Genomic DNA, 19,063 nt, shown 5'->3' on the forward strand with positions numbered 1-19,063 from the left:
AAAAATTTATTTATTTATTTATTTTTTAAATTTTATTTTTTATAAACATATATTTTTATCCCCAGGGGTACAGGTCCGTGAATCGCCAGGTTTACATACTTCACAGCACTCACCATAGCACATACCCTTCCCAATGTCCATAACCCTATCCCCCCTCTCCCAACCCCCCTCCCCCCATCAACCCTCAGTTTGTTTTGTGAGATTAAGAGTCACTTATGGTTTGTCTCCCTCCCAATCCCATCTTGTTTCATTTACTCTTCTCCTACCCCCTTAACCCCCCATGTTCCATCTCCTCTCCCTCATATCAGGGAGATCATATGATAATTGCCTTTCTCCGATTGACTTATTTCACTAAGCATGATACCCTCTAGTTCCATCCACGTCATCGCAAATGGCAAGATTTCATTTCTTTTGATGGCTGCATAGTATTCCATTGTGTATAGATACCACATCTTCTTTATCCATTCGTCTGTTGATGGACATCTAGGTTCTTTCCATAGTTTGGCTGTTGTAGACATTGCTGCTATAAACATTCGGGTGCACGTGCCCCTTCAGATCACTATGTATCTTTAGGGTAAATACCCAGCAGTGCAATTGCTGGGTCATAGGGTAGTTCTATTTTCAACATTTTGAGGAACCTCCACGCTGTTTTCCAGAGTGGTTGCACCAGCTTGCGTTCCCACCAACAGTGTAGGAGGGTTCCCCTTTCTCCACATCCTCGCCAGCATCTGTCATTTCCTGACTTGTTAATTTTAGCCATTCTGACTGGTGTGAGGTGATATCTCATTGTGGTTTTGATTTGTATTTCCCTGATGCCGAGTGATGTGGAGCACTTTTTCATGTGTCTGTTGGCCATCTGGAGGTCTTCTTTGCAGAAATGTCTGTTCATGTCCTCTGCCCATTTCTTGATTGGATTATTTGTTCTTTGGGTGTTGAGTTTGCTAAGTTCTTTATAGATTTTGGACACTAGCCCTTTATCTGATATGTCATTTGCAAATATCTTCTCCCATTCTGTCAGTTGTCTTTTGGTTTTGTTAACTGTTACCTTTGCTGTGCAAAAGCTTTTGATCTTGATAAAATCCCAATAGTTCATCTTTGCCCTTGCTTCCCTTGCCTTTGGCGATGTTCCTAGGAAGATGTTGCTGCGGCTGAGGTAGAAGAGGTTGCTGCCTGTGTTCTCCTCAAGGATTTTGATGGATTCCTTTCTCACATTGAGGTCCTTCATCCATTTTGAGTCTGTTTTCGTGTGTGGTGTAAGGAAATGATCCAATTTCATTTTTCTGCATGTGGCTGTCCAATTTTCCCAACACCATTTATTGAAGAGGCTGTCTTTTTTCCATTGGACATTCTTTCCTGCTTTGTCGAAGATTGGTTGACCATAGAGTTGAGGGTCTATTTCTGGGCTCTCTATTCTGTTCCATTGATCTATGTGTCTGTTTTTGTGCCAGTACCATGCGGTCTTGATGATGACAGCTTTGTAATAGAGCTTGAAGTCCAGAATTGTGATGCCACCAACTTTGGCTTTCTTTTTCAATATTCCTTTGGCTATTCGAGGTCTTTTCTGGTTCCATATAATTTTAGGATTATTTGTTCCATTTCTTTGAAAAAAAAGGATGGTACTTTGATAGGAATTGCATTAAATGTGTAGATTGCTTTAGGTAGCATAGACATTTTCACAATATTTATTCTTCCAATCCAGGAGCATGGAACATTTTTCCATTTCTTTGTGTCTTCCTCAATTTCTTTCATGAATACTTTATAATTTTCTGTGTATAGATTCTTAGCCTCTTTGGTTAGGTTTATTCCTAGGTATCTTATAGTTTTGGGTGCAATTGTAAATAGGATTGACTCCTTAATTTCTCTTTCTTCTGTCTTGTTGTTGGTGTAGAGAAATGCAACTGATTTCTGTGCATTGATTTTACATCCTGACACTTTACTGAATTCCTGTACAAGTTCTAGCAGTTTTGGAGTGGAGTCTTTGGGTTTTCCACATAGAGTATCATATCATCTGCGAAGAGTGATAGTTTGACTTCTTCTTTGCCGATTTGGATGCCTTTAATTTCCTTTTGTTGTCTGATTGCTGAGGCTAGGACTTCTAGTACTATGTTGAATAGCAGTGGTGATAACGGACATCCCTGCCGTGTTCCTGACCTTAGCGGAAAAGCTTTCAGTTTTTCTCCATTGAGAATGATATTTGCGGTGGGTTTTTCATAGATGGCTTTGATAATATTGAGGTATGTGCCCTCTATCCCTACACTTACTTACTTACTTATTTATTTATTTATTTATTTATTTATAAAAAGATTTTATTTATTTATTTGAGAGAGAGACAGTGAGAGAGAGCATGAGCGAGGAGAAGGTCAGAGAGAGAAGCAGACTCCCCGTGGGGCCGGGAGTCCGATGCGGGACTCGATCCCGGGACTCCAGGATCATGACCTGAGCCGAAGGCAGTTGTCCAACCAACTGAGCCACCCAGGCGTCCCTATCCCTACACTTTGAAGAGTTTTGATCAGGAAGGGATGCTGTACTTTGTCAAATGCTTTTTCAGCATCTATGGAGAGTATCATATGGTTCTTGTTCTTTCCTTTATTAATGTGTTGTATCACATTGATTGATTTGCGGATGTTGAACCAAACTTGCAGCCCTGGAATAAATCCCACTTGGTCGTGGTCAATAATCCTTTTAATGTACTGTTGAATTCCTATTGGCTAGTATTTTGGTGAGAATTTTTGCATCTGTGTTCATCAAGGATATTGGTCTGTAGTTCTCTTTTATGATGGGATCCTTGTCTGGTTTTGGGATCAAGGTGATGCTGGCCTCATAAAATGAGTTTGGAAGTTTTCCTTCCATTTCTATTTTTTGGAACAGTTTCAGGAGAATAGGAATTAGTTCTTCTTTAAATGTTTGGTAGAATTCCCCCGGGAAGCCATCTGGCCCTGGGCTTTTGTTTGTTTGGAGATTTTTGATGACTGTTTCAATCTCCTTACTGCTTATGGGTCTGTTCAGGCTTTCTATTTCTTCCTGGTTCAGTTGTGGTAGTTTATATGTCTCTAGGAATGCATCCATTTCTTCCAGATTGTCAAATTTGTTGGTGTAGAGTTGCTCATAGTATGTTCTTATAATTGTCTGTATTTCTTTGGTGTTAGTTGTGATCTCTCCTCTTTCATTCATGGTTTTATTTATTTGGGTCCTTTCTCTTTTCTTTTTGATAAGTCTGGCCAGGGGTTTATCAATCTTATTAATTCTTTCAAAGAACCAGCTCCTAGTTTTGTTGATTTGTTCTGTTGTTTTTTTGGTTTCTATTTCATTGATTTCTGCTCTGATCTTTATGATTTCTCTTCTCCTGCTGGGTTTAGGGTTTCTTTCTTGTTCTTTCTCCAGCTCCTTTAGGTGTAGGGTTAGGTTGTATACCTGAGACCTTTCTTGTTTCTTGAGAAAGGCTTATACTGCTATATATTTTCCTCTCAGTACTGCCTTTGTTGTGTCCCACAGATTTTTGAACCATTGTGTTTTCATTATCATTTGTTTCCATGAATTTTTTCAATTCTTCTTTAATTTTCTGGTTGACCCATTCATTCTTTAGAAGGATGCTGTTTAGTCTCCATGTATTTGGGTTCTTTCCAAATTTCCTCTTGTGATTGAGTTCTAGCTTCAAAGCATTGTGGTCTGAAAATATGCAGGGAATGATCCCAATCTTTTGATACCGGTTGAGACCTGATTTAGGACCGAGGATGTGATCTATTCTGGAGAATGTTCCATGTGCACTAGAGAAGAATGTGTATTCTGTTGCTTTAGGATGAAATGTTCTGAATATATCTGTGATGTCCATCTGGTCCAGTGTGTCATTTAAGGCCTTTATTTCCTTGTTGATCTTTTGCTTGGATGATCTGTCCATTTCAGTGAGGGGAGTGTTAAAGTCCCCTACTATTATTGTATTATTGTCGATGTGTTTCTTTGATTTTGTTATTAATTGGTTTATATAGTTGGCTGCTCCCACATTAGGGGCATAGATATCTAAAATTGTTAGATCTTCTTGTTGGACAGATCCTTTGAGTATGATATAGTGTCCTTCCTCATCTCTTATTATAGTCTTTGGCTTAAAATCTAATTGATCTGATAAAAGGATTGCCACTCCTGCTTTCTTCTGATGTCCATTAGCATGGTAAATTGTTTTCCACCCCCTCACTTTAAATCTGGAGGTGTCTTCGGGTTTAAAATGAGTTTCTTATAGGCAACATATAGATGGGTTTTGTTTTTTTATCCATTCTGATACCCTGTGTCTTTTGATTGGGGCATTTATTTAGCCCATAACATTCAGGGTAACTATTGAGAGATATGAATGTAGTGCCATTGTATTGCCTGTAAGGTGACTGTTATTGTATATTGTCTCTGTTCCTTTCTGATCTACTACTTTTAGTGTCTCTCTTTGCTTAGAGGACCCCTTTCAATATTTCCTGTAGAGCTGGTTTGGTGTTTGCAAATTCTTTCAGTTTTTGTTTGTCCTGGAAGCTTTTAATCTCTCCTTCTATTTTCAATGATAGCTTAGCTGGATATAGTATTCTTGGCTGCATGTTTTTCTCGTTTAGTGCTCTGAATATATCATGCCAGCTCTTTCTGGCCTGCCAGGTCTCTGTGGATAAGTCTGCTGCCAATCTAATATTTTTACCATTATGTTACAGACTTCTTTTCCCGGGCTGCTTTCAGGATTTTCTCTTTGTCACTAAGACTTGTAAATTTTACTATTAGGTGACGGGGTGTGGACCTATTATTGATTTTGAGGGGGGTTCTCTGCACCTCCTGGATTTTGATGCTTGTTCCCTTTGCCATATTGGGGAAATTCTCTCCAATAATTCTCTCCCAGTATACCTTCTGCTCCCCTCTCTCCTTCTTCTTCTGGAATCCCAATTATTCTAATGTTGTTTCATCTTATGGTGTCACTTATCTCTCGAATTCTCTCCTTGTGGTCCAGTAGCTGTTTGTCCCTCTTTTGCTCAGCTTCTTTATTCTCTGTCATTTGGTCTTCTATATCGCTAATTCTTTCTTCTGCCTCATTTATCCTAGCAGTGAGAGCCTCCATTTTTTATTGCACCTCATTAATAGCTTTTTTGATTTCAACTTGGTTAGATTTTAGTTCTTTTATTTCTCCAGAAAGGGCTTTTATATCTCCCGAGAGGGTTTCTCTAATATCTTCCATGCCTTTTTCGAGCCCGGCTAGAACCTTGAGAATCGTCATTCTGAACTCTAGATCTGACATATTACCAATGTCTGTATTGATTAGGTCCCTAGCCTTTGGTACTGCCTCTTGTTCTTTTTTTTGTGGTGAATTTTTCCACCTTGTCATTTTGTCCAGATAAGAGTATATGAAGGAGCAATTAAAAAGAAAAGGTTGGCAACAACCCCAGGAAAATATGCTTTAGCCAAATCAGAAGAGATCCCAAACCGTGAGGGGGGAGAAAGGGATAAAAAGAGGTTCAGAAAGAAAAAAAAAAATTAAAAAAAGAAAACCAATAAAGAAAAAATGTAAAAAGGAAAAAATATATATATATTAGATAAACTAGTTAAAAAACGTTAAAAAAGAAAAGGGTAAAAGTTAAAAAAATTAGCAGAAGAGGAGAAAAAAAAATTAACTGCACGGCTAAAGAATCATGGAGAGAAAGGCATGAGTTCCGTGCTTTGCTTTCTCCTCCTTGGAATTCCGCCGCTCTCCTTGGTATTGAAACTGCACTCCTTGGTAGGTGAACTTGGTCCTGGCTGGGTTTCTTGTTGATCTTCTGGGGGAGGAGCCTGTTGTAGTGATTCTTTTTTTTTTTTTTTTTTTTTAAGATTTTATTTATGTATTTGACAGAGATCACAAGTAGGCAGAGAGGGAGAGAGGAGGAAGCAGGCTCCCCACTGAGCAGAGAGCCCGATGCGGGGCTTGACCCAGGACCCTGGGATCATGACCTGAGCCGAAGGCAGAGGCTTTAACCCACTGAGCCACCCAGGCGCCCCTGTTGTAGTGATTCTCAAGTGTCTTTGCCCCAGGTGGAGTTGCACCGCCCTTACCAGGGGCCGGGCTGAGTAATCCGCCCGGGTTTGCTTTCAGGAGCTTTTGTTCCCTGAGCGCTTTCCGTAGAGTTCCGGAGGGCGGGAATGAAAATGGCGGAGGGCGGGAATGAAAATCGCGGCCTCCCAGTCTCCAGCCCAGAGGAGCGGAGAGCCCAGGGCCCCACTCCTCAGTGCACCCTCAGAGAACAGCACCCAGTTACTCCCGTCACCCTGGTCCCAGCCGCGCTCCGAGCTGCCCGAGCCTGCGACCGGTTCAAGGTAACCCCGAGCTTAGAGCTCACTCCTCAGCTCTGTCTCTGTAGCCGGCTTCCCTATTCTAATACCTGTAAGCTCTGCGACACTCAGACACCCCTGATCCTTCTTTGACCCTGCGGGACCTGAGGCCGCGCTGACCCCGCGTGGACTTCACCCCGGTTAAGCCTCTCGAGCGATGTCCCTCAGCGGAACAGACTTTTTAAAGTCCTGATTTTGTGCTCCGTTGCTCCGCCACTTGCCAGGAGCCGGCCCCTCCCCCCGCGGTCTATCTTCCCGTCGCTTTGGATTCACTTCTCCGCCAGTCCTACCTTTCAGAAAGTGGTTGATTTTCTGTTTCTAGAATTGCTGTTCTTCTTCTCTTCGATCTCCCGTTGGATTTGTAGGTGTTTGCAATCTTTAGATAAGCTATCTAGCTGATCTCCCGCTACCTGAAGTAGTCTCAGCCTGCTACTTCTCCGCCATCTTTACTCCTCCCCAAAACCTTTTTTAATTAGCCCCTCATTTCAAATTAGTCTAGCAGTGAAAACTATTCTTTTTTTTTTTTAAGATTTTATTTATTCATTTAAGGGAGAGAGAATGCAACCAGGGAGGAGGGGCAGAGGGAGAGGGAGAAGCGGGCTCCCCCCAGAGCAGGGAACCCAATGTGGTGAATGTAGGCACCCAAAAACTATTCTTTAGTTACTATGTTTTTCCCCAAAATGAAATACCTTTATTTCTGACCATAAGTGATACACACCTTTGTAGAAAATCGAAAGATAGATAAAAGTAAAAAGAAGTCTTACTACTCAGGAAAAAACTAGTGTCATTAAAGTGCTTTAAATGCATAAGCTTTTGTGTTCTGCTCAGTTTTCACATTTAAAATCTCACCTGTAGGGACACCTGGATGGCTCAGTTGGTTAAGCTGCTGCCTTTGGCTCAGGTCATCATCCCAGGGTCCCTGGATCGAGTCCTGCATCAGGCTACTTGTCGGCCAGGAGCCTGCCTCTCTCTCTGCTTCTGCCTGCCACTCTGCCTGCTTGTGTGCTCTCACTCTCTCTCTCTCTCTCTAAAAAATAAATAAGTAAATAAATCTTTCAAAAAAGAAAAGTAAATAAATAAGTAAATAAATAAAATCTCACCTATAAATGAATCTTACTTTACAGACAGCATTAGAACATCTAGTTTAAGGAAGCTACTGCTTTTGTGTTCCATATTGCAAGTAGCTTCCTGTCTTAATGAAATGTGCCTTCAGCCAGGACAGCCATGAGCCCTAGTAAAGAAGTTGCAATCCACTGTGTCATACTACTGTTTCATTCCCTTGTTTTATATATGACCATTCACTTACCAGTGTATGCCACATCATCTGCGCTTACAGGCCATTCTCTGCCAATGGAGCAGTTTCAGTTTGGAGAACTAAAGCTAACAATCTAGAAGAAAGAAATTATCACTGGTGGAAGCTAAGGATGTCTTTTTAAGGACAGATTTCTTGTTTATCCCCCATGTCTTTCTGCCACCCCATTTGACCACTGACATAATTGATGTGAAATTTGGAGTCGATCTTCCAGACTCTTTTCCACGCATACCTTCTTTCCTTCTCTTTTTGCATCAGATATCTCATTTCCATTCTCTGCCTCTACCTCTACCCCATCAAAATTTGTTTTATAGAAGAGATGTGTTTGTTTTAAACATATAATGTATTATTTGTTTTAGAGATACTAGGGGTACAGGTCTGTGATTCATTGGTCTTACACAATTCACAGCACTCACCATAGCACATACCTTCCCCAGTGCTGATCACACCGCCACCCCATCCCTCTGAGCACCCTCCTCCTCTCCAGCAACCTTCAGTTTGTTTCCTGAGACCAAGAGTCTCTTAAGTTTTATCTCCTTGTCTGGTTTTATCTTGTTTCATTTTTCCCTCCCTTCCCCTGTGATCCTAGAAGACATGTGTTCTTCTATGTCTTTCTCCTTTTTGTAGTACGTTCTTCTGGTAATTGTCCACTTCATTTTTGTGACCTGTCTCTTTCTAGGTATTGATACTGGTATACATTTTCTATAGCAAACTTTTGCTAATAAGCCCAATTTATATCAGTTTTATTGCCTTTTTAGTATGGTAAGACATTCAGTGGCAGTGACGTTTTAGCCTTAAGTGTGGCTATATGTATGTTTGAAGGAAAGAAATTTGCTGTATTTGGGTTTCATCTTCTAATCCAGTTCCTGTCTTTAAGAATGAACTGAACATAGTCATCATAATGAGAAATATCAACTGTCTTCCTAAACATTGTTTCTTCCCATTCTCCAGTTTCTATTAAGTTCTCTCCCCAGTGTTATTTGCTTCCTGTTCTTACTTACCTTTTATTTTAGATCACAGATTCTGCTGGTCATATTCTATACTCCAAGGAAGATGCAACCAAGGGGAAATTTGCCTTTACCACTGAAGATTATGACATGTTTGAAGTGTGTTTTGAGAGCAAGGGTAAGTAATCAGAGTGTTTTCCCTGAATTAAGTGTCTCCTCTCAAGTTAGAGCATGAACTTTCTCTCTTGGGCTATTGGGAAAAGGAAAAGGAAACTACATTTGTTTATGTCTTTCACACATATGAGTGAAAGTTGGCTAATCAGCTGAGTTCTTCATGTACAGGAGTAGGCATTTCTTCAATGCTGTGACATATCTGGCTTGAATGATAGAGGCGAATTCCATATAGATGCTGGAATATAATGCATTTATATATATGCTAGTGACACATTTTCTCAGGGATTAGAAATAAGGCCTGTCTGACAAACAATATATGGCAAAGTTAGAAATACTTTCGGTCTCCAGAGCATTTTCCTAGTTCTATCTTGGTGTGGATTCTTCTGTGCATCTCAAGGTCAAGACCCCATAGTACCGTTCAGTCTGAATACTTGATGGCTTCTGTGCTTAGTAATGGGTGAAAAGGCATAGTCCTTTTTACTCCCTATTCATTAGCTTAAAGGACACTAGACTCTAAAAGTTTAATGCGTTTGTAATTGTTATATTAGTTGGGACCCTTTTGGGCTGCAGGACGTAAAAACTCAAAGTGTCTTAAAGAAAAAGAAGAGAGAGATCGTTGGACTCTCTGAACTGGGGACTTTGCAGTGGGGTGCTGACCTCAGGCCCAGCTGCATCTTGGTGTTTTAACAGTGTCATTGGAACTCTACCTCTCAGTGTTTCCTTTCCTTGCCTCCATTTAATTTTAGTCTCGGGCTTCTTCTGTGTAGTAGCAAATGGACTTCTGCCAGTTTTACATTTGTAGAATATTCAGAACATAGGATCCTGGAAGAAGAGCGAGCACCTTTGCTAACAGTGTCAGTGGATTCCCTTCCCAGGACAGCAGACAAACCAGCTGCTTTTGACAGTTCATCAAGAATTGACTCCCTTGATCTAAAGTTGGTCAATCTAGCCTAAAAGCCAACGGAGTTTGCCAGAAGTAAAGGGGCGAATAGATGAAAAATTTAAAAAAATTAAAGGATTTTAATGGTGATTTCATCACTGATACCCTTCTGTCTGCTCCCACTGGTGCCAGTTCCAGGATGTCTCAACTATATTCTAGACATTTCCACATGGTTGTGCCACTCTTGCCTCAAAACCAAGGTGTCTCAGACTGTGTTCACAAGCCTCCCTTTCAAACGAATCCCCCCCTTACTAGTGTTAGCCACGATCCTCCCAGTTACTTGGGCTCACATTTTGAAGTTATTCTTGCCTTTTTCAGCCTATCATCGAGTTATACTGATACTTCTTTCAGAATATCTTCTGTCTGTATCTGTCACCACACAAATGTGAACTCTTTTAAATCATGGATTGTGTTGGGGTGCCTGGGTGGCTCAGTTGGTTAAGGGGCTGGCTCTTGATTTTGGCTCAGGTCATGAGTGATCTCGGGCCTGGGATCGAGCCCTGCGTTGGGCTCCGTGCTGGACGTGGAGCCTGCGTAAGATTTTCTATCTCCCTCTCCCCCTGTTGTACCCCCCAAATACATATGTGTGTATATATATGTGTAAATGTATACACACAACAGTATAGTCAGCGCTCAATTTCTAGTTTCATTTATATTGGTATGGAAACAAGATACCTTATAGTCTTTAGAGCAGCTTTTAAGATATTGTCCATTTGGGGCACCTGGGTGGCTCAGTGGGTTAAAGCCTCTGCCTTCGGCTCAGGGTCCTGGGATCGAGCCCCGCATAGGGCTCTCTGCTCACCGGGGAGCCTGCTTCCTCCTCTCTCTCTCTGCCTACTTGTGATCTCTGTCTGTCAAATAAATAAATAAAATCTTAAAAAAAAAAAAAAAAAGAAATTGTCCATTTGACAGAGAAATGCAGAGAAGTTTGGTGTTTGTTTTGTTTTGTTTTTAACAAAAGGGACCCTTTAGGGCCATGATGTCAGCTAAGGGGCTAGACTAGCTGGTCTGTGCAAGAGACCCTGTGGTCTAGACTGAGAATAGCCAGAGGTCTGTGGTTTCATGGTTTCACTTGTGTTTGAATAATGTTAATGCTGTGCTGTGGCAACAGAGAGATGTTGGGAAGAGTCTGTTAAGAAGAAAATATTTTCATCTTTTGGGCCAGGTGGGGTTGTAAGCTGATTCAGTTTCATAATTTTTTAAATGAGGAAGGAGAAGGAAAAATCTGCACTGCATCTGTTATGGGCCAGTGCTGTGATCACGATTACACATTGGATTTGAGGGAAGAGATCTCCCTCTCTGGGTGCCACTTTTTGTTTTGTTTTGCAGACTGACTGGTTTAATGCTCAGAAGGCATCTGTGACTTAGTTTCTTAGTCCTACCTAAGTAGTGTTATTTCTGTTGCTTTCTCTCTCTTTTTTTAAATTTACATTTTTAAAAAGATTTATTTTTATTTATTTTTGAATATTTTGTTTATTTATTTGACAGAGAGACAGCAAGAGAGGAATATTAGCAGACGGAGCGGAAGAGGGAGAAGCAGGCCCCCTGCTGAGCAGGGAGCCTGATGCAGGGCTCAATTCCCAAATCTTGGGATCATGACCTGAGCTGAAGGCAGACACCCAAACTGAGCCACCCAGGCACCCCAAGATTTTTATTTATTTATTTGTCAGAGAGAGAGACGGAGCATAAGCAGGGAGAATGGCAGACAGATGGAGAAGCAGGCTCCCTGCTGACCAAAGAGCCTGATGTGGGAGTCAGTCCCAGGATCCTGGGATCATGACCTGAGCTGAAGGCAGATGCTTAACCATCTGAGCCACACAGGCACCCCTGATGTGCATTTTTAAAAAGATTTTTATTTTAAAGTAATCTCTTAACACCCAATGTGGGGCTCAAACTCAACCCAAGACCAAGAGCCACATGTGCTACCGAGTCAACTGGGCGTCCCTCTGTTCCTTTCAGGTTGATCCTTCTAATCTGTCTAAAAGAACTTCTTAACTGTCTTTTAAACATCCATACTCATTTCAGTGTTTGAGTCCTTGCCTGTGCTTTGCCCTTTGCCTAGAGTACTTTGTCCTTGACTTCAGGTGCTCTGTCTATTTAGTAAAGTCAGTCCACAGCTACTCCCTTCCCTTCTCTAACCTTTCCTCCATAGCTGAGATTATCTGAACTGGTTTTTTCCTCTTTAGATTTTTACTGCTTTGCAATTGGATCATAGCTCTTATGCATGCTTGTCTTAGATCCCCATCGAATTGTTTGAGGGCAGAGATTGTAATTCAGTCACCTAGTGTGTTCTCACTGAGTAGTTATTGAATTGACTTCAGTCCATTTCAGAAGCTTCAAGACGCAGAGTGTAGTACTGTTCTCTCTGGCTTGTAGTTTGGAGAACTCCCCTGCTTAAGTGGCAGCGTTGCCCTAAACTCCCAATTCCATGTAGGCAGGGTTTTAAAAAAGAATTAATTAATTAATTTATTTATTTATTTATTTATTTATTTATTTATTGTCAGAGAGAAGAGAGAGAGAGAGAGCGCACGAGCACACAAGCAGGGGGAGTGGCAGGCAGAGGGAGAAGCAGGCTCTGAGCCTGACGGGATGTCCTGGGACTCTGGGATCATGATCTGAGCCAAAGGCAGACGCTTCATCAACTGAGCCACTCAGGTGCCCCCCATGGAGGCAGTTTTCTATTTCACAAATAATTACGTGAATTCCTGGGGACTGGGGCTAAGCAGTTTTCTGGGACTCTTGACTCTTTTTTTCTCTCCTACCTGTTGATTTAAGATTAAATTCTTTTTTATCAAGCTGAATCAATTTACCTTTTCTAATATGAGCTTAGCTCTGTTGGCACTCCTGTTCCAAATAGACATTTCTCTTTCTAAGTAGCATCCCTGAAAATTGTACTCTTCTTTACAAGTGTTTTTCTTGGGCTGTTCTCTTTTAAGTGTTTTGTGGGTCCTATAACATTTTACCGACCTACTAAAATGTCCTTACATTGAACCAAAAGGCTTGAATTAAAGTGGAATATTAGCTAAATTCTGTGATGTTTTCAGTACTCATGTTTATGTTAAGTAAATCCAAGCTTAGCATATACCCAATAATCCTTTTTTTCAAAATTTGACAGGGCACCCTTTTCAGATGTGGAAACATACCTTTCAGTCTTAGTTGGTGCCCACTACCTATTGGTCTATATGCCACTCAGTTTTATACTGTTTTGACTTGACTTTGATTTCCTAATCCAGTAAGCCTATACATTGTCTCTTCTGCTCCTCTGTCTCTGTGCAGTACCAGCTGCAGTGTCTTGTGTCCTGCCGGCTCAGAGATGTTTGCCAGCAGCATGTTCTCGTTGCTTTCCGGCACCCCACACAGATAGAGGCTTTGTCTGGAATGCTTGTGATTTTAGCAAGAGCCAGGAATTTTCTGCAGCTGAGTAGGGGGAGGAGTTGTGGCTGTTTCCCTCTATTGAGAGGGTAGGGGTTAGAGAGAGGGAGGGTGGGTGGGTGATTTCCCGGAATTTTAAATATTCTACACAATGAATCTTTTGATTTCCTTCTCAGGAACAGGGCGGATACCTGACCAACTCGTGATTCTAGACATGAAGCACGGAGTGGAGGCGAAAAATTACGAAGAGGTATGTCCTGCCCTAACAGCCAGTAGTAGCGTGCTGTGCTCCGAGGCTTCTGTGACCCAGTCAGGCCGACTGGCTGTGCTTTGCCCAGAAGGCTTTTGTTTTCTCAGCAGTCATGTGACAACCAGCTACAATCTTATTGATACAAAAAGTTGTGTTAACAGCCTTGAACAATAATCTGGCTGGGGCTTCGGCCAAATGACTGAACCAACTACCCCATAGACAGTGTTGGTGTGTAGGGACCACCTGGGTGGCTCAGCTCGTTAAGCATCTGCCTTCAACTCAGGTCATGATCTCAGGGCCCTGGGATTGAGCCCCATGTTGGGCTCCCTGTTCAGTGGAGAGTCGGCTTCTCCCTCTCCTTCTCCTCCTTCCCCTGCTTGTAGGCGTACTTTCTCTCTTTTTCTTTCTCTCAAATAAATAAAATCATTTTAAAAACCCCAAAGCCACAAGAACTATTTAAGACTGGAGGATTGGTCTTTACAGAGAGTTGAGTGTTTTTACCCAGATCAGAAATCGTCTTACAACAGGACCTGAAAGTATGAAGAAGAGGTGGGGGGACAGGAAATGTAAATGGTTTTTTAAAGAATGTAAACTAAATAAAAGAAAGTTGATTTAAGTGATTTGAGAGAATTTTCTGGGACTGGTGGACCCACAGAAAGTTGCTCCATCTTTGGTCAGGACCTGGGAGGGAAATGTCCTAAAATGGAAGAAGATTGGAAGTGACCAGCTAATTCTCCAACAGGAAGTAGCAGTACAACAATTGTAGCTCAAGTCTTTCCTCTTTTTCATAGTTCAGATATCCAGTAGAAGAACACAAGGCTGAGTTATTTGTAGGTGATCAACAGGAGGGAGGGAGGCGCTAGAGGTAGTGAATGGAAGGTAGTTCCTCGTAGAGACTTTGAATTGCTTTGTTTCTGTGTCTAAGCTGGTTTAGTTAAAAAACAGAAAGAAAGCAAAAGAGCCTCTTTATTTGATGAAATGAAGAGTAAATTGAAATAATCCTTTTTAAACTTTGATGGTTGAGGGCAATCTTAATTATATTTAAATAAGATATTGTAAAAATGCTTTTGTAAGGTAAAAAAGAGAAAATCTTGTTGCAGTTTTTCTGAGGTAGAAGAGTAGGTAAGATGATTTTCAGTTTTCGATGACTGCTGCTGTCTTCTTAACTTGACACTACTCTCTAAGCCAGCGTGCATTGTTACACCAGAAATTTTACCTGTTGTAACTTTTTCCTCCTGATACGATGGCTGCCATTATATTAAGTAATAGGGCACGTGATTAGACATTAGATACCATTTTTCCCTCTAAAACAGAGGGCATTATTGTGAGTTTACATGGAAAATGATGTGATCATCTCTGTCACAAAGCATATTAGAACTCCTGTTCCTCCTGGAATGTCTACCATCATTGGACTTTGTTGACACTGGGGAAGGACTTTTATCTTTCCTGACCTTCTGCTTAACCCAAGAGGGGAATCCCTAGCAGAAAGGAAACCACAGCACTTCCTTTGCCTGCTTCCTGCTTTGGAAGTCTGGCACGTCTTAAGCGTCGTTACGCACATAGTTACAACACAGCTCTAAATTTTGTTTCTTAACCGAGAAACTAACTCCTGCTACTACTCTTTTTGGCGATCTTACCACCAGCCCCCCCCCCGCCCAAAGCAAACTGAGGCAGAGGAGAAGTGGTTTCAACACAGGCGAAAAACAGCCCTTTCCTCAGTCAGTGGCTAGGCTCCCTTGAATCTTGCTTAGAAATAGCTGTTACTTGTCTCTCAGCAAATGCCTGTGACAAGAACATGAATAATAGAAACACTTGTTCTCTGGTTAATTACCAGAGAGCACTGAGTGTATGTAGAGGTTCTGAGGCATTTAATTTCAGGCCCTTGAAGTAATAGCTTTTATCTCCAGAGGATTTGGGCCTGTTGGTATAAGCATTTGGCTTTGGGGAGGTGGCACATTTCTTTAAGTTTCTCCCTCACAGCTGTGGGCTTCATGATTCTAAAGTCCCTTGTGGTTTTGTAAAATTGAATAGTAGTGTTTCAGTAGCTGGGCCAGAGGGCTCCAATGCCTGCTAAATTGTTACAGAGGATTTACTTAATCAGTGCATGTGAAGTTAGTATGTAAACAGTACAAATGTAAGATGATATTTAGAAGCTGGAATGGTTGTCCTGTTGTAAAGAAGCATATTGTAGTTTGAATTCTTTAAAGAGTTCAGAATGCTTATGCCCTCAGAAATAAAGCACTTTTGATTTCCTGTGTTGAATTTTAAGGACCTTTCACCACTGTCTTTTGCCCATGGTTGGGGAGGGGGGGCACATCTGTATAGAGTCGGTATGTGAATTGAGCCAGTATTTTTTTTTTTTTTTTTTTGAGTTTGTGGTCTGTGGAACTAGAGCAGCTGCTTAGGAGAACTAATTGTCTAATCCTGCAGTTGCGGAAATGAAGGCAGTAACTATCCCACGAAGAAGGAACTATCTGACCCATCCTCTAACTCTGGGGCAGTGTATGTCCCTTCTTGATGTGGATGTCTGCATTTTCAGCGCAACTAAAATCCTCTTGTGCCTGTGAGTTCTGTTAGTGTGTCATTTGCTGTCAACGTGTATACCAAAAACAGTTGCCCTTGTTGGAGCAACAGCTGAAGACTTTCCAAAAGTTCTACTTTTTTTGAGTGCACTTAGGGAGGAAGAACTCTGGGTCTGTGTACTAGCTCCAAAATACTTCTCTCGACATGAGCTAAATGGAATAACGTATGGGCAAGGAACCCGACCCATAGTTTGGTTAGTTCAGTAGATTTTGCTCCCTTTGCCTACCCTTTCTGGAAACTCTGACAAAGTAAATAGGATCATGCTAAATTCCATATAACCCTAAGATTGGCCGTATAGTCTGGCCTTATGTTGGCACATTCTTGACCTTTTGAGCTTCTGTGAAGAGGCTTGTGATTCACATATCTCCCCACACAAATAGACTTGTCTTTGGCTGAGGTCTGCCTTCTTTATCTTCATTATGGAGACTAGATGATCTCCGCTGTTACTCTTCTAAAATTTGGGGGGTTCTGGTGGGGAGTGTGGAGGTAACAGCAATTTGACTGTAATTGGCTTACCACAAGAAGCTTCTCTTGAGTTTCAGTGCTCCACCAAGGAAAACAATCCAATAATTCTCTATAGAGAGGTTGGTTTCATGTGTGTTTTAAGAAGTTTTTCAGAGAATGTTTCCTTGGTGTAATTACATATGACTCTGAATTCTAGGTTCAGGTCATCACTAGGGCAGTGGAAGATTTGGATATGGCTTAAGAAGGGTAATTTGGGGGACGCCTGGGTGGCTCAGTTGGTTGGACAACTGCCTTCAGCTCAGGTCATGATCCTGGAGTCCGAGGATCGAGTCCCGCATCGGGCTCCCAGCTCCACGGCGAGCCTGCTTCTCTCTCTGACCTTCTCCTCGCTCATGCTCTCTCTCACTGTCTCTCTCTCAAAAAAAAAAAAAAAAAAAAAAAAAAAAAAAAAAAAAGAAGGGTAATTTGGGGGCGCCTGGGTGGCTCAGTGGGTTGGGGCCTCTGCCTTCAGCTTGGGTCATGGTCCCAGGGTCCTGGGATCAAGCCCTGTGTCGGGCTCTCTACTCAGCGGGGAACCTGCTTCCTTCTCTCTCTGCCTGCCTCTCTGCCTACTTGTGATCTCTGTCTGTCAAATAAATAAATAAAATCTAAAAAAAAAGGGGGGGGTAATTTCACATATTTTTGGAAATATGCAGGGAAAGGCTTTCTGAATTGCATCTTTTCCAAGCAGTCCTGACCACCGCAGATGAGAGATAGCATGGTAGAGAAGACTTTCTCCTGAGCACTAGGTCAGAGTAGATGCAGAGTGCTCTGAGGAAGCCTTTCTTCAGGACACCAAAAACACTTATTAATCTCCTATGAGAAACTTGGTTCTTATGAAGAAGGCATCAAATGGGGATGCTACACAAAGTATACATTGTGTGAGTTCAGGGACCAAACTAGCGTGGGGAAAAAAACAATGTGACTATGACAATGTATGATTATTAATTATGTGGCACAGTCTGAGTGCTGTAGGACTTTAGGAAAGAGGGAGTGGGTGTTGACGGAAGTGGTTAAAGGAAGCTTCATGGTTAAGGCTTGAAAGATAGGAAGGATTTGGGTACACTGAGCAGATAGGCTTTTGGAAGTCAAAGGTATGGTTTTGCTTGCATTTTACAGCAGCAGAGCTTTGCAGTTCTGATGCTGAATAAATGCTCTGGTGACCTTGTCTAGGCATTCAAGAGACCGTGGATCTGCTAGGCCTGGTGTTCTACCCATTGGACTTGATTAACTGTGGAAACTTCAGTTTCATTTGTCAAATGAACTCCTTTGTAGCTCTAGTACTCTTCATTGAATGGCCATTGTACAGTTTACAGGGGAAATGCTACCCTCTAGTGGACAACCTCTGGTACATAACGTCAAGTAGGCTTTGCTTTCATCAAGCTGTTGGCAAAGTATAGAGATCACCCTTCCAGTCTGAGTAGAGAGAAGTAAGTAGACTGGAATAATGGCGTGCAGTCATGAAACAAGCATAATTTCACATTCTTACAGACAGTTTGAACATTAAATCACACATTTTAGGAAGAGCAGAACAACAGTCAGTGGGGATTTTTGATACAGGTGTTCTTGTTATCTTTTTGTACTGACTATGATAAAAGTCTTGATGATACTCATTGAATACTTAGTCCTGGGCAAGCGAAGAGGGTCTTCCTGAGAATAGTGATGACAATTTGCATAACATTTTACTCTCTTAGTCTGTAAAAATTAAAATAATAGCAGCATGAAACCAGGGAAGTTTGACTAATAAACTGGACAACTTACCCAGATCCTTGTGGCCTAATATAGCTTGATCACTTCACCTTTGATCCAGAAAAAACTTAGTGGAGTCTACTAGTCTCCTTCATCAAACTTTTAGTACCTTCAGAATAAAATATAAACTCAGACTTGGATTCCAGTCTCCACTCCTATCACGCTCTGAGAACTTGGGCAAGTTATTTAACACTTTGAATCTTAATTTACTCATCTGAAAATTTTAGGGATAATAATATTCACCTTATATAGGGTTAGGAGGATTAAGCAAGATTATAAGGGATAAAATATATACACATTGTAGATATATAGTGATCTAATTCTCTATACTACTTTCTTCATCCTCTGCTCAGTTGATCTCCACCCGAATTTTTGAGCATTATATTTGCGATTACCAACCACCCTCCCCCAAGAATGGGTGTGTGTTGACACATGAGTACACGCACACGCGCACACAGATCAGACAATGTACAATCTAAACAAGGTCTGCCTGCAGTGTCCTCCCTCTGTGTTTTGGTTTGCAAGTTTCCCCTCAGCCTTGAATGTCTTTCTCATCTCTTTCAAAATCCTACGACATTTGTGAGACCCACCTCACCCGCTTCCTGTTAAGCTTTCCTTTATCCTCGCAACTAAGATTAATCTTGGGCTATTTTCTTTCCTTTTCACTTTTAATGTGTGCCTATGTTGTAGACGTTAATATATAATGCCTTATATTATGGTTATAGCTTTTTTTTTTTTTTAAGATTTTATTTATTTATTTGTCAGAGAAAGAGAGGGAGAGAGAGCAAGCACGGGTAGACAGAATAGCAGGCAGAGGCAGAGGGAGAAGCAGGCTCCCCGATGAGCAAGGAGCCCGATGTGGGACTCGATCCCAGGACGCTGGGATCATGACCTGAGCCGAAGGCAGCTGC

General features: G+C 41.6%; 1 protein-coding gene across 1 annotated transcript in view; it reads left to right on the forward strand.

Moving 5' to 3' along the window:
- The window catches only part of TMED10 (transmembrane p24 trafficking protein 10), a 47,194-nt gene that overhangs the window by 20,302 nt on the left and 7,829 nt on the right, over positions 1-19,063 (forward strand). The window contains exons 2-3 of the mRNA XM_047737260.1: positions 8,647-8,758; positions 13,243-13,316. Of these exons, the coding sequence (XP_047593216.1) occupies positions 8,647-8,758; positions 13,243-13,316 (186 nt within the window). The remainder of the gene's footprint in view (positions 1-8,646; positions 8,759-13,242; positions 13,317-19,063) is intronic.

Source organism: Lutra lutra, chromosome 7 (genome assembly GCF_902655055.1).
Source record: "Lutra lutra chromosome 7, mLutLut1.2, whole genome shotgun sequence".
In the NCBI taxonomy this organism is placed as follows: domain Eukaryota; kingdom Metazoa; phylum Chordata; class Mammalia; order Carnivora; family Mustelidae; genus Lutra; species Lutra lutra.